Source organism: Schistocerca serialis, chromosome 1 (genome assembly GCF_023864345.2).
Source record: "Schistocerca serialis cubense isolate TAMUIC-IGC-003099 chromosome 1, iqSchSeri2.2, whole genome shotgun sequence".
Lineage (NCBI taxonomy): Eukaryota > Metazoa > Arthropoda > Insecta > Orthoptera > Acrididae > Schistocerca > Schistocerca serialis.
The window spans coordinates 1,096,905,759-1,096,932,606 of NC_064638.1; the positions used below are offsets into that span (position 1 = coordinate 1,096,905,759).

Consider the following 26,848-nt stretch of genomic DNA (forward strand, 5'->3'; position numbering starts at 1 on the left):
TAGTGGTTGATGGTGTGGCTGTTTAGGGAGCTGCAGAAGAACAGGAAGGGAAATACTGCTCTTCAGGTAGTTTAGGAGAAGGTGGGATAGCTTTTTGAGGTGAAGTCTGGCATGTTGTTGCAGTTTGAAGTTGGCTTGGTGGATGATACCATTCAAGGAAACATGAGGGGCAGATAACTGCAGGATTTTGTAGGAGGAGTGAAGTCTGGTAGAGTGGAAATTTGCTGATGAGGCATATAGATCACAGATTAGCTGAGTAAGAGTAAGAGATTGCTGTATTTGAAACTGTAAAAGAGCCTGGTGTAGGGTAGGATTGCACCCAGAAATGGGGACTTATAGTGTTAGGCCTTTTGGAGTAACTCCAAGGGACAAGCAGGTTTCAAGAAACACTTTGTGGGACCTTAGGTTTGATAGTGCAAAGGCATGTTTTCGAAAGGAAGAGATGTAATATGAGATGGTATTGTTTTTGTTGTTATAATTATGTTATAAGATATAACTGAAAAATAAAACAATGAAAAATCCAGGATACAAGGATGAGATGGAGAGAGGGTAGGCAGCTAAATGCAGTTGGAAGTAAGATGGAGGGTAGGCAGTTGGGGGGGGGGGGGGGGGGGCAGTGCAAAAGAAGAGAAGTGAAAAGGTTGTGGGTATGTTGGTGGAAAAGAGTGCTGGGGTGGGCAATGGCTGATGAAGATTGAGGTCAGCTGGGTTATGGGAACATAGGATATACTACACGGAGAATTCAGACCTGAGCAGTTCAGAAAAGCTGGTGTTGGTAGGAATGCTGCAGATGGCACAGGCTGTGAAGCAGTCATTAAAGTGAAGAATTTTGTGTTGGGAAGTGTGCTCATTAACTGGGTGTTGCAACTGTTTCTTGGCCGCAGTTTGTCAGTGGCACATTCATTCAAATAGCCAATTTGTTGTTTGTCATGTCTACGCAGAAGGCAGCACAGTGGTTGTAGCTTAGCTTGTAGATCATATGACTGGTTTCACTGGTAGCGCTGCCTCTGATGGGATAGGTGATTCTTGTGACTGGACTGGAGTAGGAGGTGATGGTGATGGTGGTGGTGGTGGTGGTGGTGGTGGTGGTGGTGGTGGGAGGATGCATGGGACATGTCTTGCATCTAGTTCTTTTACAGGGATATGAGCCATGAGGCAAGGGGTTGGGAGCAGGGATTGTGAAGGGGTGATGTTGCGTAAGTTCGGTGGGTGATGGAATGCCATTGTGGCACGAGTGGGAAGGATAGTGAGTAGGGCATTCCTTATTTCAGACATGATGAGAGGTAGTTGAAACCCTGGTGGAAAACGTGATTCAGTTGCTCATGGGTGGAAGAGACATAGGCATGACAAGTGTCATTTGACTGAGAGCAAGAAATACGCTTGCTGATTCATTAGGTTTTGGATCCTTGACTCTCATCTTGTAGCAAAAAGAAGTGATGCAGTTAGCGAGAATAGAACATCTTCTTTCCAGAGACAATATCCCAAAGCTTTGAACACTTAACAACACAATCTTAGCATGTGCTTCATTCTGCCACTCACCAGGGCTCAGGTTTTACTAATCTCTCCAGCTGTTGTCCATTCGTTTCTTATTCCCTTTACTAATGGCTTCTTTCCATGGCTTATCTTTCCCTTACCCACAATTTCTTGCTTTTATTTCATTTCCCTCCTTAAGTTTCTTTCTTTTCCATTTTTCTCTTCCAGTTCTAGAGTTGCATTTCAGTAGATAGACCATTTTTCCATAGGGGTACTGTCTGGTGGGTTGGGTAAAGGGAGAGGGAGGCAGGGAGAGGGATTAAGGTTGGGTGGCTACCATCATGGAGGCAGGCAGCCAGTTTGCTGACTAGGAATGCAGGAGAGAGTGGTGGCAGGTATACGGGTCAGGTACGTGACACACAGTTGTCAGACCCGGTGAGGAGCAATGCATGCTGAATGTGACATGGGGATGTGAATTTGGAGGGGTGACTGAACAGAGCAAATGAAAAACTATTGGTTGGAGGGTGTGGGGACAGTAGGTCACCAGAGATTGAGGACAGAATGATTACAGGAGTGAAAGATATATTGTGAGGATAACTCCCACTCGTGTAGTTTACAGATCATGGTGGTGGAGATTGAGCTTTTTGTGCTCAGCTGGATGTTATGCTGCCACATAGTCAACTTTGTTCTTGGGTTCAGTTTGGCAATGGCCATTCATCCTGATGGACAGCCAGATGGTAGTCACACCAATGTAAAAAGCTGTACAGTGTTTGCAGGAGAGTTGGTATGACATGGCTGCTTTCATAAGTGGCCTCACCTCTGATCGGGTAGGATAAACCTGTGACAAGACTGGAGTAGGAGATGCTGGGTGGGTGGATTGGGTAGGTCTTGCACCTTGCAGGGATAGGATCCCTGTGGCAACAGGTTTGGAGTAGGAGTGGTGAAATGTCAGTGGATGCCTCAGGATAAAGGAACAACTAAACTGGCACAGGAAGGTGCTGGCCATTTATCAAAAGTCATTTGTTAGTTGACAAAAGTTCAACAATATTTTACTGCACAGACAAATCTTATAATTAAACTGACAGACAAAACACATTCCCACTGAATCTTGCCACCACAAATATAGAGCATTGTTCAAACATACATTAAAAAGGGAACTCTTCAATTCAGTTTTACAGGTAAACAGAAGAATAGTTTCAATAAAAATAAGTAAAAAATTTACTTCAAACAATGGAAAATCCAGGATAGAATGTAACAATATTGTGAAAAGAAAAGTTTCCACTTACCATATAGTGGAGATGCTGAGTCGCAGATAGGCACAACAACCACACACACACACACACACACACACACACACACACACACACACACACACACACAAACACACACTCTACTCATGCAAACACAACTCATACACACTGCAGTCATGTGTGTGAGTTGTGCTTGCATGAGTGTAAGTATATGTGTGTGGGTGCATGCCTCTGTGTGTGTGTGTGTGTGTGTGTGTGTGTGTGTGTGTGTGTGTGTCCGTTGTCTATTTTTGATGAAGCCCTTACGGGCTGAAAGCTTTGTTTGTGACAGTCTTTTTGTTGTGCTTATCTGTGACTCAGCATCTCCGCTTTATGGTGAGTGGCAACTTTCCTTTTCATAATGTTGTTAAAAAGATTACTTGTAACACTGGTCAAAACTAACTCACAATTCTGGAAACATTTGATCAATCAGTGAAGGCTACCTGGCGAAATATGTTTCATTTGAATACTTTTACTCCATCTCACCACCATAAATATAGAGCATCCTCAAAAATACATTAAAAATGGAAACTGCTCAATTCAGATTTACAGATAAACACACAATAGGTTCAATAAAATTAAAAAAAAAACACAAATTCCTTACAACCCTGTCCAAAGCGAATCAATTAATTTGATAACGTTCTATGAATCAGGGAAGGCTCCTTGGCATATTCAAGGTAGTGGCATGGAATAATAATAAAATACCATTTAACAACTGAGCATTACACCAACATTAAAACTGTTACGTTAAAAAATCCAAACTTCAGACAGGGAGACCTTTGAAGGGGTAGATGCAGCAGGCCAGTTATGAATAAGATGACAAAAATAATGGACACAACTGGATAAATCAATGCCTCACTGCTATGAGATAGAAACTAAACTTATACAGGATGCCATAGCAGACCAGGAAGCCATAATGTTTCAGAGTCTATGGTGAGATGGGAAGTGGCATGCTACACACAACCAACGCAGACAGTCTACATCTGGTGGACCGCCGGGTAACAAATAAGACCCTGGAGCAGCATCTCCAAATGCTACAAACAGCTTGGAAGGCTGAGAAAAAACAAGCAAAGATGTAAATCATACACAATAACCATAGAACATATGAAAATGCTCAGACCAATACCAAAGTTCAACAAGATCGTGGCCCCAAGCCCTCACCAAATCTTATGTGTAATAATAATTAATAATTATTGGTAAAATTCTGGTTAACTAGTTAATCTTAAAATAAAATTCAACAATTTAATGTGATAATCACACACAACTCTCAGTCAAACTAACTTAACTGACGTAGAAGGTAACAAGTGAATCTTGAATAATAGCACTCAAATAACTGCAATCATATCTGAAACAAATATTAATTTTCCTGAAAGTGTAAATCTCACCAGAGTAAGGAAACCCAATTATGCAAAGAGCCAAGATTTGCTGACAGCTAATATCTACTTACTACAGCTGCAGGCAATTCTATAGTTGCTACATCAGTACAGAAAGCAACTTACATTACAAATCAGACTCAATTTCAACCTCAGTGGTCACTAACATGCGTGACAGCCTAGAACATATGACAATTTCAAACCTAGCTAATAAGCAGACACTGAACAAATTGTAATTAAAGGAAATTTTAAAACACACAAATGTGGCACTCAAATAATGTCAAACAGAGGCACCAAAAAGTAAATTCAGTTGTTGAAACAGAGTGATGGAGAAACACAGGAAATCCAGTGTAGGAAGCAACTTCAACACAGGAGCACATGCAACAATCAAGTAATGAGTACCTTACTCACAAGGGAAGACCAGATGGCAATAGAAAATGAACAGCACTCCAATGCCCATATCAGCAACTATGCCTCCTTAATGCAGGGTAGATTGGCTGTGTCAACCTTAGGCCCAAGTATTGCTGATCAACATGATTTTAGTGACAACCAGCTGCTTAGACAACTGTGCACACATAATCTCTGTGCACAGCCCACCGTACATCTCATGTGGCTCTCTCTCTCTCTCTCTCTCTCTCTCTCTCTCTCTCTCTCTCTTCCCTGACTATGACTGACTGACCGCCAAGATCATTGACAAGCTGCCCAAGGATACAACCAAAGACTCTACAAAGGGGCCACCTGGTGACTAGATGGAGGTGGACCGTGCCAGTAGGCAAGGATGTAAAACATAGAACAAGCCAACACAGCTAAAATGGCACAGGAATGGCTAAGATGTCGTGTAAGTTGGTGTGCAGTGGAACACCACTTTAGGAGGGATGGGAAGAACCTTTTGTAGGAAATCTACCATTTCAGGGTTTGATGAGAGATAATCAAAGTCCAGAGCAGCATATGGTTCAGTTGTTCCAGTCCAAACTGATATTGGGTAATGAGAGAGGGTCCTTCTTTGCAGGTGATTCTTGAGGGTGGTTTGTGGTTTGAGGATTGGAAGAGTTTGAGGATATGGCATACGAAATATGTTTGTTGACTAGGTCTATGAGGTAAGGGGGGGGGGGGCAGGGTGGGAGGATGAGGGAGGGTGTAGTGCCTGTATGTGAAGACCTTCATGAGATCTTCAACGTACAGGGCGAGGGAGTTCTTGTCACTGAAAATACATCATTCATGAGTGAGTAGGCTGTATGGGACAGTGTTTTTGGTGTGAAATGCATGACAGCTGGTTGATACAGAGATGAAGGTCAACATCCAGGAAGATGACATGTTGGGTAGATGAGGACCAGATGAAGCAGATGGGAGAGATGTCTTCATCCTGATTCCATATCATGAATATGTCATCAATGAACCTGAACCAGACTAGGGGCTGGGAATTTTGGGGAGCTAGGAAGGCTTCCTCTAGATGACCCATAAACAGGTTGGCATAGGAGGATGCCTTGCAGATGCCCATGTCTACGCCAAGGATTTGTTTGTATACCTTTGCCTCAAAGAAAAAGTAGTGAGTCATGATATAGTCGGTAAGGTGTATAAGGAATGAGGTGGTGGGTTTGGTATCTGAAGGATGCTCAGAGATGTAGTGTTCAATAGCAGCAAGACCACAGGCATGAGGGATGTTGGTTTACAGGCAGGTGGCATCAACAGTACTGAGTAGGCATTGTGTGTGTGTGTGTGTGTGTGTGTGTGTGTGTGTGTGTTACTCTTGTAAAATGATTACTCTTTCTTTTGAGTGTGGCTATTGATGACTCAATACTTCATCTTATCAGTGAGTAGTCTCCTTTAACCCAAAAGTATTTAGATTCGATCGCAGCTTTTACATGGTGCTTTCTTTCCCAATGAGATTTACTTTTTTTCTCAATCTCTCACTTTTCACTCATCATTCTCCTTGTTTGTAGCTGACACATCGTTGTTTAAATTCCTCTCAGCCAGTCAGCTTTTACATGTTCCTATCAGTCTGTTACGAACTTGGTCATAATCTTTTCTTTGATTTTCATCTAGTTGCAGTTTGGATTTTGATCTTTTCTTACTAGCCAGGCATTATAAGACTGAAATTGTTGCACAGAAATATAAAGTCAATATATGAAGCTGCTGATTATCTCAAAGAAGTGAATCGAAAAATCACAAGTACGCAGTGAAAGCCCATATTTATTTATTTATTTATTTATTTATTTATTCTTTGCCCATGGACTCCAGCTGAAAATCCAGCTGAGAGTATTGGGTGTGTCATACAATAGCCTATTAACATCAAACTTGATTTCAATATATATATAAATGAAACAAATTATTAAACAGAAATAGTCCATAATCATACAAAGGTTTTACATGTTTCACATTATACATACACACAAATCGAAAAAACATACAGAAATGATAATTTTTACAGGTACATTTCAGTAATGATATATTTAAACACCATCTTAGTATTCACTCAAACTGTATATACATTTCTCTGTGAGATATAGTTTCAAAAGATTTTTAAAACATTTTAGATCTGTTTCTTTTTTAATGATTTTGGGGAGTTTATTAAAAAACCTTTTGCCTGCTTCTTCTGGGGCAGTCATAGACAGTTTTAGATTTCTGTTTATCATGTAGTAATTTTCATTTCCTCTTGTACCGTGTTTGTGTACATCTTTATTTAGGAGGTGTTTATCACTTGACCTTACCACCATTATGCTTTGGTATATATACAGTGAATATACTGTCATAATATTATAGTGTATAAAAGCTTGCCTACAGGTATGTCTTGGTGGTATTTTTGCAATGCATCTCACTGCCCTTTTCTGAATTGTGAATATTCTTTTTAGGTAGCCAGCTTGTGCATTTCCCCATATATGAACTGAATAAGACAAATGTGGGAAGACAAGTCCATAATACATTGATCTGAGGACTTTATCATCCACAGTCTTAGCTGTTTTATGCATGATGAAGATCTGTTTGTTTATCTTTTTACACAGTGCATCTATGTGCTCCCCCCATGCCAAATGTTTGTCTATTACAGTTCCTAGAAAATTTGTGCTGGTTACTTCTTTAATAGTCTTTCCATTTATATTAACATTTATATTATAATTTTCACTATGCTTGGTCTGAAATACTACATTCATTGTTTTAGACTGATTCATAAACAGGTTGTTTTGTGTTAAATATTTATTTGCATTTTCAATAGTCAGGAGTGCTTCCTTCTCAAGCTCCTCCTTTGTGTCAGCTGTGCAAATGATTGTTGTGTCATCAGCATACATTATAAGTTTCTGATTTATATAGCTAGGGAAGTCATTTACATAGAGTATAAATAGTATTGGCCCAAGCACAGATCCTTGCAGCACACCGTGTTTAACTGTTTGTAATTCTGATATGTAGTTTGTTATATTTCCCCCACTAGTATGTCTGATTTCTGTGCATTGTTTCCTATTTGTAATGTATGATTTAAGTATGTCATAGCATTTTCCTCTAATTCCATACTGATATAATTTCATCATTAATTTTGAGTGGTTCACATAATCAAATGCCTTAGATAGGTCCATAAAAATCCCACAAGTCTTTTGCTGCCTGTCAAGTAAATTAAGAATGTGCTCAATTATATCTGTTGATGCTGTTTTTGTTGACTTCCCTTCTCTGAAACCATGTTGTGATGAATGCAGTATACTGTACTTTGTTATAAAACTTACAATTCTATTCTTTATTATCATTTCATAGATTTTAGCAAAAGTTGAGATCAATGATATTGGCCTGTAATTTCCTAATTCATCCCTGTTCCCTTTCTTAAATATTGGCTTCACTTTACTTACTTTCAGTGAATCTGGAAATATACCTTCTTCTATCGCAGCATTCAGCATGTGTGTCAATGGTTTTAATATACATTCTCTGCATTCCTTTATGAGATGTGATGTAACACCATCCAAGCCAGAAGAGTGTTTAATTTTAAGTTGTTTTATTAGGTTTGACACTTCTGCATCTGTTGTAGGTATGAAAACCATAGTATGATTTGTATGTGGGGGGTTTAACAATTTACTTACTGCATTTATTTTATTTTGACTTATTAATTCGTCTGCTACAGTAATATAATATCTGTTAAAAGTATTGGCTACTTCTAGAGGGTTTGCGTTGCTTTTCCCACTCATCAGTGGGCAGATGTCCTCTGCCCAATTTGTTACTTTTCCTCTCTCTCCATTAATGAACGACCATAAACCTTTTGAGTAGTTCTTTCCCTTATCTATAGACATCCTGATGAATGATGCTTTAGTTTCTCTGATAAAACTACAGTACTCTTTCTTTTTTATTTTATACAGTGTGTTGTAGGCCTCATTATTTTTTTGTTTGGAGAGGTCATAATACACTCTCAGATTATTTCTGGCATGGATTACTTCTCCAGTCACCCAGCTTTTCTTTTTTTGTTGCTGTTTGACAAGCCTTTTACTAACAGGACATGTAACATCATAATAATAATTGAATAAAGAATAAAACTGGTTCCATTTGGTGTTTGCATCTTTAGCTGCATATATTGTTTCCCAGTTTTCTGCCTCTAACATCTTTTTTAGCAGTTTTATGTTATGTGGGTAGTTCTGTCTTCTCATCTCCCATATCTTCTGCACTGAATCACTAGTCTTTATATTTATGTCTATCATGATTGCAAAATGGTCTGCTAATGTGGAGTTTATTACCTGTGTGTCACAATAGCATGTAGGAATATTTGTTATTACATGATCAATAATAGTTTCACTATGCTTTGTTACTCTGGTTGGTTTATCTATTTTTATTTTTAGATTGTATATGCACAATAAGTCCAGTAGGGTCTTAGTATTGTCTGTATTTTTACTCGTGTCTATGTTCAGATCTCCTATAATGATCAAATAAGCATATGTTTTTGAGAGGTGTTGGATTATATCTTCCAGCTGTTCAAAGAAGGTTTTAATTATACCATTTGGTGATCGATACAAACCTAATACACAACATAAATTCCCAGCAATTTTAGTTTCCAGTGCTGTAGCTTCAAAGCTCAATTCTATAGCATATTTTGTTATATTTATGGCTTTAGTTGATTTATAGTTAGAAAAAATGGCAACCCCACCACCTTTATAGGAAGTTCTGCAAAAACTGGCTACTTTCACATAATTCTTCAAGTTGTAAATTCCTATGTGATTTTCTTTTAGCCCATGTTCTGTAACTACTAGAATGTTTGGCCTATACTCCTGTAATATTACCTCTAGTTCCTCTGTTTTATTGTTTATGTATTGAACATTTTGGTGAAGTATTCTAACAGTTGGCTTTAAATGTAATAGTTCCCCTTCCTGTAATATACTAAGCACTTCACTTGCCTTTGCTTCTGGTACTATGCAGTGATTTTTTTCAGTTTGTGTCATTAAACCTGGATCGTATCTTTGTCCGGTGTTTATATTCCTCTCACTATTGTCACACTGGTATTTAAGATGGACAGTTTTACTTACATCTTTTTCCATGTTCTCTTTCTGCTTACTTGGTACCATAAAAAATCCTCACTTAGTGTAGCAGGTCTCCTAGTTCTCAGGCATCTGTCTTGATTGGAAGCTGCTTCTGCTGTTGATCTCCCAGGCCTCAGGCACCTCTTCTGTGTGGTTGCTGTTGCTGGTGGCTCCTGTGCTCCCCGACTTGGTGACTGCCCTTCTTTGTTAGCTGCTGCGGCTAATGACCTTTGTATGTTTTCCTCACATGCATTTTCATTGCCTTGAAGTAGCATTATGGGGTCTGCTGTTCTGGATGCTGTTGCTGATGACGACAGCTCTGCTGATGATTGTGGTGATTCTGCTGCTATTGGTTTATCTGACACTGCTGGTGAGAATATCTGAGCCCTTGCTGCTGCTACTGGTGTTTGTTGCAGCTCTACTGCAGATAATGATGGTTCCACTGTTACAGACAACTCTTGTTTTGGCGGAATTGGGATTGGAGACACTTCCATTACAGATGACTCATTAATAAATTTAAATATTTCGGCACTAATAATCTTTTTCCCTTTTATGTTCATGTGGAGACCATGTCTTGTGAAGTGCTCTCTTTGAACACTGTTTATCTCTACGAAAGTCGTATTCTGGAAACCTCTACATATTTTCTCAAATAGCCTGTTAGCTGTAACAATCTCGATGTTTACGCACGAGTTTTTCATCAGATCGTGCCTCCTGGGGATACTAACAATGTAGAAATGCACTCGAGGCATCCTTTTGATTGTTTCCTTTAGGATTCTCGTTGCACGCCAAGTTTCATTACAGTAAACATCATTTGCGCCTCCTATTATGATGCAGCTGTTACCCGTCGTTAATATGTTGTCACTGTTTTTCAGAATTTCGCGTAATGGCGCGCCTGGTTTGATGATGCCTGTTACATTAAGGTGTGGGTGATTTCTTCTCATAATTTCCGTAACTCCTCTCCCATGACTATCTGCAAAAATATATGTCTGTTGCTTGTATCCTTGCTTATGCATAACGTGGTTGTTTACTTTTTTTTTCCTTACGAATATTTACCTTGTGTTTTTCTCCGTTTAATCCACTTGTATATTTTTGTGTGGATAGTTTGTTCATATTTTTATCCATAGATGCACTATTAACACTTTCTTTTCTTGCGTTTAATTCACTTGTGTCTTTTAGAGTGATCAGTTCGTTCATATTTCTAGTTACAGTCGCACTGTTTACACTTTGTACATTTGGTTGTGGATACCTACGAATTTTATGGCTAGCATTAATGAGATCTTGTTGCCTTGACGATTCAGACAGTTCCCGTGTGGTTAGTACCAAATTTTCCATTGTTTTTACATATTTTTTTATAATGTCAAGTTCTTTTTGAAGTTCGTCATGCACGCTGTCTTCTATTCCCGCGTAGCACTTTTCACTCGCGATCTCGCGGCCGTTACACTCTATGTCACATTTACACTGTATTTGTAAATCTTCTTGAGCATAGCAGCGTGAATGGCACCATTTATGTTTAAACACGCATATTCTAACTCCATTTAGCACTGTTTCGTCACAAACAATACACTTGATTGAAATTAAGTCCTCAAAAACTGCAGAGCGGTTTAAAGTTACGTGTACACTTGCCGCCATATTGATAAACCATATGAAATGGAAGGGCTTTCTATTAGCATAGAAATATGAGACTGACGTCCACAAATGTAAAAAAATCTGATGGTTTCAACTTCAGATATATTTTCTGAGTTGCTCAAATGAGTTGAAAATTTAAGAACCATAACAGTTATTATTTGTTATCCTCAGTCTATGCAGCTAACCCCAGAGTTCTGGAAAAGCACAATAGTCATATCACTTAAGGAAGCAAATTGGCGAAATGTGGTAACTACATTGAATAGAATGTAATAGAAAAGCAATTTTACTTTGTAGTGACAAATAACTTAAGTAAGGTTTGGTTACTTTCACAGCACTTGTGATAAGAGAAAGTACAGTGGAGTAAGACATTTATAATTCTTAAAGTAGATTTAAAACATGCAATGAAGAAAAATACAAAATATCCACTGTTATAATGTAGTAACAAGTGGATAGAGACAAGCACAGTTTAAAAGGAATATCAAAAAGGCTGTAGTTAATATTCTTATAGAGTAAATTACATGATTAAGTGGCATTGAAGAAAACAAAAGAAAAGCTCAGAACTTGACATTGTCTAGGGAATTGAAAAAAATAATAAGAATCGTAAGATCTACTGAAGGGGATGGATAAGCTGCTTAGTGGAGAAAGTAGCTTGTTGACAAAAGAAAGCAATAAGGTAAAGTAGGGAAAAAAGAGGAAAACACTATTGTTTGAGCAAGAAACACATAAAAAATAGGCACAAAATAATACAAATTTTCTTCAAAAAGATATATATCAGTCCCAAACACTGATCAGTAACTACAGAATAAGATTCCAATGTTGTATATTGAATACATCTTCGATAGTGTGCTAAAAAAATGCTAAAATCAAGGGGGGATATTAATATAATGTGTGTTAAGCAGGTTAAAATAGATTTTGGGGAAGCCATTGTCACATAAAGAATTTTTTCTTTTTATCCTATTAGATGAGTGTTGCAGTGCCTGATTTTACAATCAAACTTGTAGGAGTTCCAAAAATGATAATGTCTCAGGTTTTTGAGTACTGATCTCACCAATACTTGAAAAAAAAAGTAAAAAAAAATCACTACTAAGGCAATAATATCATGAAAAGGAAAGTTGCTACTCACCATATAGTGGAGAAGCTGAGTCACAGATAGGCACAACAAAAAGACTCTCACAATTAAAGCTTTTGACCATTAAGGCCTTGAAATGGAGAAATAATTTTGCAAGCTTGAGCATGATGCACATTTATATTGTAGGTTGCATGCCTGTATGTACCATGTAACCAATAAAGAATTTACTTGCAGCTATAAATATTAAATAATTCTGTAAGCATAAATGAAGTCAACATTTGTCAACTATGGTGTCATATTGGTTTGTAAATTTCTTTTGCGTACCCTGTTGACCCAGGAGTAATATGCTTAAACCTATTTTTAAAAAAAGAAGAGAATATTGATGTCCAAGGGCTTCATTTATGATCATGGACATATTTCACTCAGCCTTATTTTTTCAGTTTATTATTGTACAATAACAATTGTAAAATAAGAGGCAGCAGATTTGATCTTTTATTTTCAGATTATGAGCATTTTCTATTACCCACAATCAGAACATCATTATCGTACTAACTCTTCCATGTACTGATATCATTTGAAATGTAACTGACAAAATATTTCCTCATTATGGACAAATTGTGAAGCACATCTTTACAATTTGTATTAATGGGCCATCAAATTCAGTTGTACCATTGTATCCATGGCAGCACTTAACACTAACAATTACCAACTGTGTTTCCTCAGAATTAAAATTCCTTTACACACTGCCTGATAAAAAAAGTGAAGCAACCAGAAAGCATGGTCTGATGTCAATGTAACTTCATACCATACACACTATCAATGGGTCATGTGAGAAAGCATTACCAGCACCTGACAGCTTTTGAAAGGGAACTCAATCTGAGTCTCCATGTGGCCAACTGATCAAATTGTGCCATATCCAGTTTTTTGGAGCATTCTGATGTGACAGTGGTCTGATGTATTTCATGGGACTTGTGGTGTAACATATCAGTTTGGTAAAGCGATGTGTTATCCAATGTCTGCCTAAATGAAAAAAACGTTGATCAAAACAGTTAAAAGTATTTCCATTAGTTAAGTAATGAAGGATCATAGACTGTTTGGAATTTTTTGTTATTGCCAGTGCCTACAAACTGGTGTGGACAGACACAATGTGTCTTCATGAAGGGGCAATGGTGGCTGTTTTGTTATGCATTATGGTAATTGCTAGTTTGACAGTTATTTAATGTTGCATCATCCTTGCTTGAAGAAGAAGAGAGAACCATCAAGTAAAGAGGGCTGGGACGATGGAGATGACATCATGGAGAAAAACAAGATAGTCCTGTTATCTTTCAAATAGATACTAGCATCCTGTGGTTTTACCTCAAGCTGTCAGTTTGACATTTCACATTGATTATTGAGGTGTTTGCTATACAGAAAATAGTATGAAGAATCCTTGTATTTGAGAGTTAAAATACATGCCATGTTAATTTGAGAAGTGCCATGTTTATTTCAAAGTTGGATATTTTTCACAGCTCTTGACTTCCAGCGGCTGCTGCAGAATTTCAGTGACAAAAGTCAGAGCTGTTCAAAATTATTGTCACAGAGAAACAACAAGACGAGTGAATTAATAGTCTGAAGTTAATAGTTCATTAACGAAGTAGCCAACTACAATCAACAGGAACATTTCCAGAATGTGAGGACAGGCACATTCGTCATCAAGGTTTTGGTGACCATGACTGATCAGCACAAGGGAGTATTGCTCTATTGCACACCAAGCACATCATAAACCATTCACAGTTGCATTTGACTTCTGAGAACAATTAATGAACGCCCTGAAACATTCTGTGTCACCCCACACCATTCGTCAGACTAGCAGCAGCCAGGCTATGAAATTACTGTCCTGTGTATAGGCTGCCATTAAAACCACAACAACAATGTCCTCATTTGGAGTGGTGCTGTGACAAGAAATCATGGACTACTGATGATTAACATCGTATTGTGTTCAGCAATGAAGTCTGTGCTACCCCTGATGACGTTCATGAGTTGGTTGGTGGCAGCTTGGAGAGAGGACCTATTCTTCTCTTGGCATCATGGTATGGGTAGTCATCATTTAAAGTCATGGCTGGTGGTGATTGAGCTTTAATGGCATAACCTTCATGGTGCCATTTTTCATGAGGACAGTGCTCATCCACACACACACACACAGCACTCTCTGTGAACTGTCTGCATACTGTTGAGATACTCCCATGGTCATAGAGATCCCCAGATTTGTTCCTAATAGAAGATGCGTGGGACCAGCTCAGATGTCAGCTCTGTCTGAGGATCCAGTACATCAAGAATCAGTTACAACAGTTGTGACCAATCTTGTCTCAAGAGAGGATACAATGGCTTTATGATGCCCTTCCCAATCAAGTCAGTGCAATCACCCATACTGATAGGTGGGCTTATACAACCAACTTTTTTGTAAGCCTGACAATCTCAACATTTGAGGTTTCATTTCATTTCCTCCTCCCTTTGTGGCACTCCACTTTTTTTGCCAGGCAGTGTATTTCTTAAAATTATCAGCACCATATTAAAACAGTGACATTATTCCATAGGTGGGGATTCAGAACTGAGAATCATGACATCAAATTTGGAATCATTTGTACAAATGAAGAAGGCATTGAGTCTGAAGCAATTCCCATACGAAAAGTCAACAGCCATCTATCAGAAGAAATGGGAGTCATAACATGCTCTGCACCAGCAACATGTAAGTATTTTATTTGTACAGCACATCATACTAACAATAATGTACTTTATATAATCATAAAACTAACAAAGATAATAGTACACATACAAATGTTTTACATTAACAAAGTTGGAACAATGGAACTTTTCTCCAATCTTCAAATGATTATTTCTTTGCTTATTCTGTAGCACAGGCATTTTTATTCTATAAGCAATTGTCAAGGAAGTAAGGGACATAACCTGAAGGAGAGACATTCATGAAAAATAATTAAGTCATGATCATTTGAATGATAAAAGTATTTCCAACAACAAAATATTTTTAAATATATGATAAATAATTTAGACACCTCAAATTGTTGACAGGCACAATTAAGACACTCACATAAAGTTTTTGGCCACAGGCCTTCGTTAGAGTATGATGAGGTCATACATTTGCAAATAGAATACTGACAATATTTCTTTTGCATCTGTATTAGTTTTTGGAGTGTAGGTTGTGGTGCGATACTGATCTATAGCACAGCATGAGGTCTATGTTAGGCTGAAAAGTGAAAGGGTGGTTGTGAGTTGTTGAAATGGTATCAACTTCAGTTAATCCCTTGTCAAGTTCACCATGGTGAAGCTGGGTTTGGGCCTGAAAGAAAGGCCTTTTGAGGGAACAGTGATTTCTTCAGCAGTCAGTTTCATACAAAACAGCTTGACTACAGTGGAGGGGATCTGGAGATGGTGTCTCAAACTATCGTCTTTTATGGGGGAAAATGAAGTTAATGGGGATGTGGAAGGTGGAGGTCAACCAGGTAGGGACTGAGAGTTATAAGGGACTGACATCAGGCTTGGATGGGAGTAATGAATAATTTAGTGTGAGGCAGTATTCCTGAATGAGAGTAAATCATAAGCAGCTGAGGTGGTGTTGAGAATGATGACCGTTTTCTGGCTATTGGATGATGTAGATATCATCTCAGACACAGGACACAGCAAATTGTCAAAGTTGCTGGTGTAACAGGAAACTGACCAATCATTTAAATACATTTTGCCCTCAACAGTTTCATTCATAATATCTGATTTAATGTGAAATTTTTATTTTTAACAGACACGATAATCTTCGATAACAGCTACAGTTACCTAAGGAGCAAGAAGATCAGTTACTCTGTTGGTGTTGCACCTCCAGTAGAAACAAAAGAAGAGGCACTCACTGAAGAATGAAACTCATGGCAACCTCAGTGAACACAACAAACTGTCTTTGAAGTCATGACAACAATCCTTCAATACCCATCAGCATTGTATTTTTCAACAATGTATAAATTGTATATATAAACCATTAAATATTTTATTTAAACAAATACCTTTTATCATTTCAGAATCACCTTTTGAAGCCCAGCCTCACATCTATGTAAAAATTGAGAACCTTAGGGGGGAGGGGGGAGATAGACTATCAGCATATTCCTCAAGCTTGCACAGTCTTGGGATATTTTATGCCAGGTAACTCATGTTAAGCTAGAAAAGATAGTCTATCCATTTCCTCATAACTTTCCTTGGCACCTACCTGTCTAAAGTGTGTTGAACAATATTCTTGAACTTTATCCACTGATGCTCAACATTTTTGGTCCTGGAGATGAATTTTATTCACTTATCTCCACAAGAATGAGCTTTGCCCACATACCATGCAGTTTGTTGCTCATCAGACTGCTAGCTAAAGAGTTATATAGGTGGCCAACAGAAGCTTGGAAAGTTCACAGCTGACACACTAACAATGTCTTACATGCAACCCACACCAATAGGTGCTATCATCAAATGTTTGCAGGATGTCATAACTTTTGCTCAAGGACTATGAATGCGGGTATTTCAGTAACCACCTCCAGACAGCCTAGAATTCTGTGGTGCAATAGCCTTCATTACACAAATTATAATCAAGGTTAAGCCAGGACCAGGCTTTAGGTAAGTTAAATTTTAAGATTTCACTAACATTTAGTCATTAGAAATGGAGCTCCAAGTGTGTCTGGAGACAAAGCTAATTTCTTACTACAGTAGAACCAGTAAAAGGAAAGATGATACAGTGACATACACTAAAGTAGGAGCTAAGTCCTTTTGTTGTAGGATAGACTATTTTCTGGTAACAAATAAGTTATTAGAACTAACATTTATAGGTTGTCAGCAGGAATAATGAAGTCTCCTCAAGCAGTTAGAGTATTATTAAAATTGTGAAAACTTATTAACTGGAGATTTATTGTTTGTGGAGACATTACTTTTGATTTTACACATGTACTGATTAAGAATGCACAGTTTGTTCACATCCAGACTTTAGAAAAAGAGAGATATCTATGAGGATTTAAGGTCATTATCAAACAGACTCTGCCAACTTCTAATTAGACACCACTGTCTGTGATGTGTAAGTAAAAATAACTTTTTATCTGACCACAATGGTCAAAAGTTATCAAACACACTCATCAAGTAAGTTCTAATCATGTGCACTACTACTTTACAACAGCATCATAGCTGATGAACTAGTAAGTGTTTAGATATAACTTATGGAAAGAAAAGAGTGCAGAGAAATTTAAAAGCAAACACTTTAGATGGAAAGATTGGTTTCATAAAAATATTCCCCTAGCATTTGTGACTCGTGTCCCAAATTAACAGAGTCTGAATTGCCCGCTGGGAGTTGTAATGAGACACAATTTATAGGGTGGCACCATGCCCATGTCATATTCTAGTGGACTATTGCAATCTGAACCAAATGCATGCAACTGTATGCCACCCTTCATTGGACCACCTTATCTGTCTGCTCATGACAGCTGTGTTGACAGTTATTGCTGTACTTTGCATTTTTTACAACAACACTTTTCTCCAATTTGGTTAGCCCTCTCTTTAAATTCTTTCATTATTGTCTTAATTCTTCTCTGCTGTTAAGCTGCCTATTCAGTTAACTCTTTTTGGCTACACTGGATTTTCAAAATTCACTGTTAATAACAAAATGTGTGGATTGCTTATTTTAGTTACTCTGTGTTGTTAGATTTGCCCAAGATTGTACTTTAATAAATTTCCCAACAGGGACACGTTTTCCAAAAGTACACAATGAAGTCAAATATGCTAAAATGCTCTAAGCAGCATCAGAAGCTACACCTACAGCAACTCCAAATGTTACAAGAACAATTAACACAACTACAGACTTAGGGTTGAAAAGTAATTATAGTAGTCACTCAGGTGATCCATCGGCTGTCACCATAATCAAACCATGAACAAGCACCACAGCTACAGCAGGCAAGTCCCTTTGCCTCTACCACAGCTGTCACAACACTTTGTTTAATGAAGCCAACGATAAGTGAAATTACTCAGTCTGAATTTCCAAGCACAATTCCATAGTTTTCAAGGTTTTAGACTGTCAGATCTTAAAGTTGTGTCATTCTCAGATATTTGTGTATGTCATGAAGAGCAAGACTGCAGATTCACTAATGTCACAAATGAGCAGGGTTGCCTTATCTCAAAAAGGTGGCTGAATTGGGTGGACTTAGCCACATTCTAAGCACAAAAGTCTTCTGTGAACTTATTAATTCAAAATCTGGTGGTGAAGATTGCCCCAGATGAAGAAGTCAGAAAGGAAAATGTAGAGCTCTGAGACATCACTCTAGAATATATAATAGCATGTTAGACCAAGCAAATTAAACCAGCGGAACAACAAATACAAAGAAACCAAAGATATTACTGCTCAAGGAACTATCTCAACACCATCAATCATCAAGAGCCAACTGAATGTCATGGAATACACAATCATTAGTACCACAATTTTCTTGTAAGTGCTCAAAGTTACAATTGTGTTCAATCTGTTTAAGCAAACACAGCTAACCAAAGTGAGTACATCATAGGGCACATCATTCAGCATCCGACAATAAAGTCCATCTTGTCTTAGTTTACTGTAACAATTAATGCAAATCCAAAAAAGCAGCAAACAAACGTACCACAACACTGCACATATGGATCCACCCTCAGCAACTTCATGTTATGCAATTTGGAAATTAGTCAGCACAGAGACATTAACATGTTGATTAATCCAGAAAATTACCATAATCTAGCATATTAGCCAGTTTCACAAAAACAATTGCACCTGCTGGTAGTAGGTTATGGAAACAAACATTTTCAGCTCACAGTGCAATCACCTTTACATGCAATGCATGGAACACTCTTATCTTACAGACCACCAGGGGAAGCAAATTGGAATTTCTTAACATTATGGAAGCACATAAAGTATTAATCTTTTCCAAAGAAAATAAGGTATTGTGCGAAGTTTCTCCTGAAAGAAGTGGTAAACATGTTACAAAACCTGTTTAGGATCATATCCACAAGGGGAAGCTTAATATTACTACCATATGCTTCTCAATATCCCATCAAAGACTTCCTACCATACAAACTTCTGGAGAGCATAGAACATGCTGTTGCCTTAACTACCAAAACTCATGCCATCTCAGCAGAACTAAAACAAAAAAGAAACCACATAGACCATAATTTATGCAATAAAGGAGTTCCACACATACCGATGCATAACATGATTTCACCTGGTTCGTTATCAAAAACCTTCTAGAGATTTTTAGATCATACTGCAAGCTTCTGGAAATGACAGGACAACATCAAAATTGTTGGAGTTAATAATTATGACATCAGTTTCTGATTGACACTTAATGATACAAATGCCGATGTTCTACTATGACTACCCAGAGGGCAGAACTGAAGATTTAATCAGCAGGAACACTACTGGTTTCACAGTGACATTGTGAAAGACACAATGTTAGTGGATTTCTCAGTTTATATTGCCAGTGTTGCACCATTTGCAAGATAGAATTCCACAGAATACAAGTTCAACACTAACTTTGCAAAGGGCAGTCCACACATCTGTCAATGTTAGCAGTATGATCCTCTTAGCCAAGGAATGTGAAAAATATTACAGTCTCATCTCAGGCTCTCTGGAATCAAATATTACATCTATTATGTACTGCGTGAAGAGTTTGACAGAGCACTGAAAGACCTGAGTCAAAACAAGGCCCCAGGAATAGACAACATTCCATTAGAACTACTGACGGCCTTGGGAGAGCCAGTCCTGACAAAACTCTACCATCTGGTGAGCAAGATGTATGAGACAGGCGAAATTCCCTCAGACTTCAAGAAGAATATAATAATTCCAATCCCAAAGAAAGCAGGTGTTGGCAGATGTGAAAATTACCGAACTATCAGTTTAATAAGTCACAGCTGCAAAATACTAACACGAATTATTTACAGACAAATGGAAAAACTGGTAGAAGCCGACCTCGGGGAAGATCAGTTTGGATTTCGTAGAAATGTTGGAACACGTGAGGCAATACTGATCCTATGACTTATCTTAGAAGAAAGATTAAGGAAAGGCAAACCTACGTTTCTAGCATTTGTAGACTTAGAGAAAGCTTTTGACAATGTTGACTGGAATACTCTCTTTCAAATTCTGAAGGTGGCAGGGGTAAAATACAGGGAGCGAAAGGCTATTTACAATTTGTATAGAAAGCAGACGGCAGTTATAAGAGTCAAGGGACATGAAAGGGAAGCAGTGGTTGGGAAGGGAGTGCGACAGGGTTGTAGCCTCTCCCCGATGCTATTAAATCTGTATATTGAGCAAGCAGTAAAGGAAACAAAAGAAAAGTTCAGAGTAGGCATTAAAATCCATGGAGAAGAAATAAAAACTTTATGGTTCGCCGATGACATTGTAATTCTGTCAGTGGCAGCAAAGGACTTGGAAGAGCAGTTGAACGGAAAGGACAGTGTCTTGAAAGGAGGGTATAAGATGAACATCAACAAAAGCAAAATGAGGATAATGGAATGTAGTCGAATTAAGTCAGGTGATGCTGAGGGAATTCGATTAGGAAGCGAGACACTTAAAGTAGTGAAGGAGTTTTGCTATGTGGGGAGCAAAATAACTGATGATGGTCGAAGTAGAGAGGATATAAAATGTACACTGGCAATGGCCAGGAAAGCATTAAGAGAAATTTGTTAACATCGAATATTGATTTAAGTGTCAGGAAGTCATTTCTGAAAGTATTTGTATGGAGTGTAGCCATGTATGGAAGTGAAACATGGACAGTACATAGTTCAGACAAGAAGAGAATAGAAGCTTTCGAAATGTGGTGCTACAGAAGAATGCTGAAGATTAGATGGGTAGATCACATAACTAATGAGGAGGTATTGAATAGAATTGGGAAGAAGAGGAGTTTGTGGCACAACTTGACTAGAAGAAGGGATCGGTTGGTAGGACATGTTCTGAGGCATCAAGGGATCACCAATTTAGTACTGGAGGGCAGCACAGAGGGTAAAAATCATAGAGGGAGACCAAGATATGAATACACTAAGCAGATTCAGAAGAATGTAGGCTGAAGTAGGTACTGGGAGATGAAGAAGCTTGCACAGGATAGAGTAGCATGGAGAGCTGCATCAAACCAGTCTCAGGACTGAAGACCACAACAACAACATGTGGGAGACACTGGGAAATAATGTGCACAGGATGAGAGACCAGAAAGACACCAAAAAATAGTCCAACCACATAAGTTGTGCAATGTGTACCACAGCACACTCATATCTCATCCCACTCCAAAAGCACCTTGGGGCAGAGTTTTGGTACCCCATTTCTCCGCAACATGGTGTAAGTGGTTGTGGGTCCACTCTCCAACTGCCTTTATATTATTAACATGAATCCCATACTACTGATGCCTGTCAGGGTGGCTAAATATCCATCTATAGTCACAGACACAGACAATGGTTCAAATTGCACATAAACAGGTTGGCATAACAGGTGATGTGCAGGTGCTGTACAGTAATCAGTCCAATAATACATTAGGAATATTATGATACCTGTGGGTGTTGATTTTTTTGTTTACATACTATTTAACACCTAAATATTTATTTGAGGTATTTAAAATAATGTTGAAGATTTAATATAAAAGTTTGTAAACTCACTTCCATTAATTTCTTCTAACACTGTACTAATGAGTGTCTTTGACAAAGGTTTTAACTCTTTGCTTTATATAGTATCTCTGTGCTTCTTCATTGAGTAGAAACTTGGCAGGAATTGGGTATAAATGAAAACTGAGTCATTTTTGTGAGGCTGCGGAAAGCAGTTGTATTTCTTCTTTTGTTTGTGCGAATTTTAAAACCATAGTACAGAAATGTTGCAGAATACAGACGTTTAAAAATTCAGATACTTTATGTCATTTAGTATTTTGAGAACTAGAATTAACCAATTTTGACATTCTTTTCATCAGTCAATTTTCTCTTTACTAGAAGAAAACTTGCATACATTATCATGCCTCCAAAGAAAATAATAAAAGCAATGTCAAGGTAATCAGCTAAGTAAAACTTCATACTTTCATATGTAGATATGTCCTTTGAAGCAACTCACTTCAAACTAATGATTAACATGTGGTCTGGGGACAAGCCATCAAATATGCAGTATTGAAGAGGCACATTACAGCCCTCGTGGCCATGCTGTGGAATTTATTTTTATATCTTCCTCTCAAAGGAACGGTTATGGATAAGAATACAGTTTGTCACAGGTGTATAAGTAATGAGGTAGTTGGTGTGGAGTTGGTATGACATTGAGAGAGAAGGCTTTCAATGGCAGCAAAGCTATGAGCCATCCACAGGAAATATTCCTAGCCACCAAAGATCCTATATCAACATTATGAAAAGCACAGTTGCTGCTCACCTTTAGAGAGAGAGAGAGAGAGAGAGAGAGAGAGAGAGAGAGAGAGAGAGAGAGAGAGAGACAGTGTGTGTGTGTGTGTGTGTGTGTGTGTGTGTGTGTGTGTGTGTGTGTGTCTATATATATATATAAAAACAAAGATGAGGTGACTTACCGAACAAAAGTGCTGGCAGGTCGATAGACACACAAACAAACACAAACATACACACAAAATTCAAGCTTTCGCAACAAACTGTTGCCTCATCAGGAAAGAGGGAAGGAGAGGGGAAGACGAAAGGAAGTGGGTTTTAAAGGAGAGGGTAAGGAGTCATTCCAATCCCGGGAGCGGAAAGACTTACCTTAGGGGGAAAAAAAGGACAGGTATACACTCGCACACACGCACATATCCATCCACACATACAGACACAAGCAGACATATTTAAAGACCACCTGTCTGCTTGTGTCTGTATGTGTGGATGGATATGTGCGTGTGTGCGAGTGTATACCTGTCCTTTTTTCCCCCTAAGGTAAGTCTTTCCGCTCCCGGGATTGGAATGACTCCTTACCCTCTCCTTTAAAACCCACTTCCTTTCGTCTTCCCCTCTCCTTCCCTCTTTCCTGATGAGGCAACAGTTTGTTGCGAAAGCTTGAATTTTGTGTGTATGTTTGTGTTTGTTTGTGTGTCTATCGACCTGCCAGCGCTTTTGTTCGGTAAGTCACCTCATCTTTGTTTTTATATATAATTTTTCCCACGTGGAATGTTTCCTTCCATTATATATATATATATATATATATATATATATATATATATATATATATATATATATATATAGTACAGAGAGTTCCCACCTGTGCAATTCAAAAAAGCTGGTGTTGATGGGAAGGATCCAGATGCCACAGGTTGTGAAGCAGTCATTGAAGTGAGGAGTGTCATGTTGGGCACTGTGTTCAGCAGCTGAGTGTTCCAACTGTTTCTTGGCCACAGTTTGTCATTGGCCATTCATGCAGATAGACAGCTTGTTTGTTGTCATGCCCATGTAGAATCCAGCACAGTGGTTGCAGTAGCTCATAGTTCACATGACTGGTTTCACAGGTAGCCCTGCCACGATGGAATAAGTGATGCTTGTGACAGGACTGGAGTAGATGGTGGTGGGTGGATGTATGGGGCAGGTCCTCATCTAAGTCTCTCATAGGTATAGGAACAATGAGGCAAGGGGTTGGGAGCACAGGTTGTGCAGGGATGGATATTGTATAGGTTTGGTGGGTGGTGGCATACCACTGTGGGAAAGGTGGAAAGGATAGTGGGTAGGACATTCCTCATTTCAGTGCACAATGAATGATAGTTGAAACCCTGACAGCGAATTTGATTCAGTTGCTCCAGTCCTGGGTGGTACTGACTTATGAGGGGAATGCTCCTCTGTGGCCGGATGGTGGGATTTTGGGATGTGGTAGGAGACTGGAAAGATAAAGCATGGGAGATTTGTTTTTGTACAAGGTTGGGAGGATAATTATGGCCTGTGAAGGCTTCAGTGAGGCCTTTGGTAGATTTTGAGAGGGACTGCTCATCACTGCAGATGTGATGATCATGGGTGGCTAGGCTGTACAGAAGGGACTTCTTGGTATGGAATGGGTGGCAGCTGTCGAAGTGGAGATATTGCTGGAGGTTAGTAGGTTTGATGTGGACGGTGGTACCAATGTAGCCATCTTTGAGGTGGAAGCCAACATCTAGTAAGGTGTCTTGTTGGGTTGAGTAGGACCAGGTGAAGCAAATGGGGGAGAAGATGTTGAGGTTCTGGAGGAATGTGGACAGGGTGTCATGCTCAGTGCAGATCATCATCAGTGGATCTGAACTGTTGAGGGATTTGAGGTGCTGGGTGATTTGAAAGGATTACACTAAATGGCCTATGAATAGGTAGGCATAGGATGGTGGCATGTGGGTGTCCATGACCATACCCCAAATTTGTTTGTATTTGATGCCATCAAGGAAGAAGCAATTGTGGGTGAGAATATAGTTGGTCTTGGTGACTATGAAGGAGGTTGTAGGTTTGGGCATTGAGAAAGGTAGTGTTCAACAGCAGTAAGGCCATAGGCATTATGGATGTTAGTGTAAGAGGAGATGGCACCAATAGTAATGAGCGGGGTACCCTGTGGTAAAGGAATAGAAACTGCAGAGAGTCAGTGGAGGAACTGGTTGGTATCTTTTATATAGAGGGTAGGTTGTGGGTAATAGGCTGAAGTTGTTGGTCTACAAGAGCAGAGACTCTCTCAGTGGGAGCACAGTAACTAGCCACAATGTGGCCTCATGTGTGGTTGGGTTTATGAGCTTTAGGAAGCATGTAGAAGGAAGAAGTGCAGGAAGTGGTAGGGGGGAGGAGAGAGGTGGTATCCAGGGAGTGGATTTGAGGAGAGGCAGGAGATCCTATTGGATTTCTGGAGTGGAGTCACTGTGGCAGGCTGTGTAGGTGAATGAATCTGATACCTGGTGGAGTCCTTCTGCCAGGTAATCCTTGCTGTCAAAACGACAGTGGTAGAACCATTGTCAGCAGATAGGATAATAATGTTGGGATCAGTTTTTAGTTGGTGGATTGTGGTTCTTTTTGCAGAAGTAAGATTATCTTGCATGTTGAGGGATCTAGGGAATGATGGGAACATGAGGTTCAATGTTAAGAAATTCTGGGAAGTTAATGGGGTGATTTGGGGGCAGTGGGGGTGGATCACAGTTGGATGGACAAGTGAACTGAAGTAGACAGGGCTCAACATTGGTCTTTAGCTGAGTCTGATCAGTAGGGTTGATGGTGAGAAACTGTTTCCACTGTAGGGACTGGGAGAAGGAGAGAAGGCTTCTAACAAGTCCTGCATGACTGAATTTGGGAGAAGGGCAAAAGGTGAGGCCTTTGGAAAGGACTGATACTTCTGAGTAGGAATTGAACAGGTTGCTGTTTTGCATGCTGCTCTAGTTCCTGTAGGGCATGAGTTTCAGTGTGTGATATGGGATCCAGGAATTTGGGATTGCATAGCATGAGAATTTTAAGGCTGGATAGAAGTTATTGCAAGGTGGTTTGGGTGTGACTGATATGGCTTAAAAGGACTATGTTGGTGAGGGTTAAGGACTGGAGGAATCTGAACAGATGGAGGTCATTGTAGAAGGAGGGGTTGCAGCCAGAGTTGGGTAATTTGATGGTAAGGTCATTTGGGGGGCTTTGATGAGCCAAGCAGCAATTCAGGAACAATATATGGGACTGGGTTCTGGCTAGGGATAAGGACATTTTTCTGTATTGCCACAGATGGAAGGAACAAGGATCTATGGTGGCAGATAAACCATGAATCCTGTCTGACTCAGTTCACTACTCCATCCAAATGTGATACACCCCCATTGCCCCATAAATCCCATTACTCCATAATCCACCCTCTATGAACTTTCTAGTATTTCTTAAAATTGAACCTTGCATCACCATCATTCCCCAAATCCCTCAACATGCAAGCTTGAACCTCTAGGGTAACTTGGCAGAAGGACTCCACCAACTATCAGATTCACCCATCTACAAACACTGCTGCAGCGACTCCACTTCAGAAATCCAGCGGGATCTCCGCTCTCACCTCACATCCTTAGGCTCATCCCAGAACCTCTCCTTGCAGTACACCTCTCTCCTCACCTCTACCACTCTCCACTTTCCTACCTTCCACATGCTTTATGAAGTCCATAAACCCAACCACCCAGGATGCCCCTTTGTGGCCAGTTACTGTGCCCCCAATGAGAGAATCTGATCATGCAGACAAACAACTTCAGCCTATTACCCACAACCTACCCTTCTGTGCAAAAGATACCAATCATTTCCTCCACTGACTCTCCTTTACCACAGTGTGCCCTGCTCATCACTATTGATGCCATCTCTCTTTTCACCAACATCCCTAATGCCCGTGGCCTTGTTGCTATGGAACACTACATTCCCCAATGCCTGACAATTTTTAAACCTACAGCCTCCTTCCTAGTCACCACGACAAACTATATCCTCACCCACAATGCTATTCCTCTGAAGGCATAAACTACAAACAAATCTGGTGTATGGCTATGGACACCCACATGCCACCATCCTATGCCAACCTACTCATGAGCCATCTAGAGCAATCCTTTCTAACCACCCAGAATCCCAAAC

General features: G+C 39.2%; 1 protein-coding gene across 1 annotated transcript in view; it reads left to right on the top strand.

Moving 5' to 3' along the window:
• LOC126416282 (SEC14-like protein 2) overlaps positions 1 to 16,347 on the top strand; it is a 277,374-nt gene extending 261,027 nt beyond the window's left edge. Inside the window, exons 9-10 of the mRNA XM_050083931.1 lie at positions 14,881 to 15,032; positions 16,098 to 16,347. Of these exons, the coding sequence (XP_049939888.1) occupies positions 14,881 to 15,032; positions 16,098 to 16,210 (265 nt within the window). The 3' untranslated portion in view covers positions 16,211 to 16,347. The remainder of the gene's footprint in view (positions 1 to 14,880; positions 15,033 to 16,097) is intronic.
• Positions 16,348 to 26,848: the final 10,501 nt, after the last annotated feature.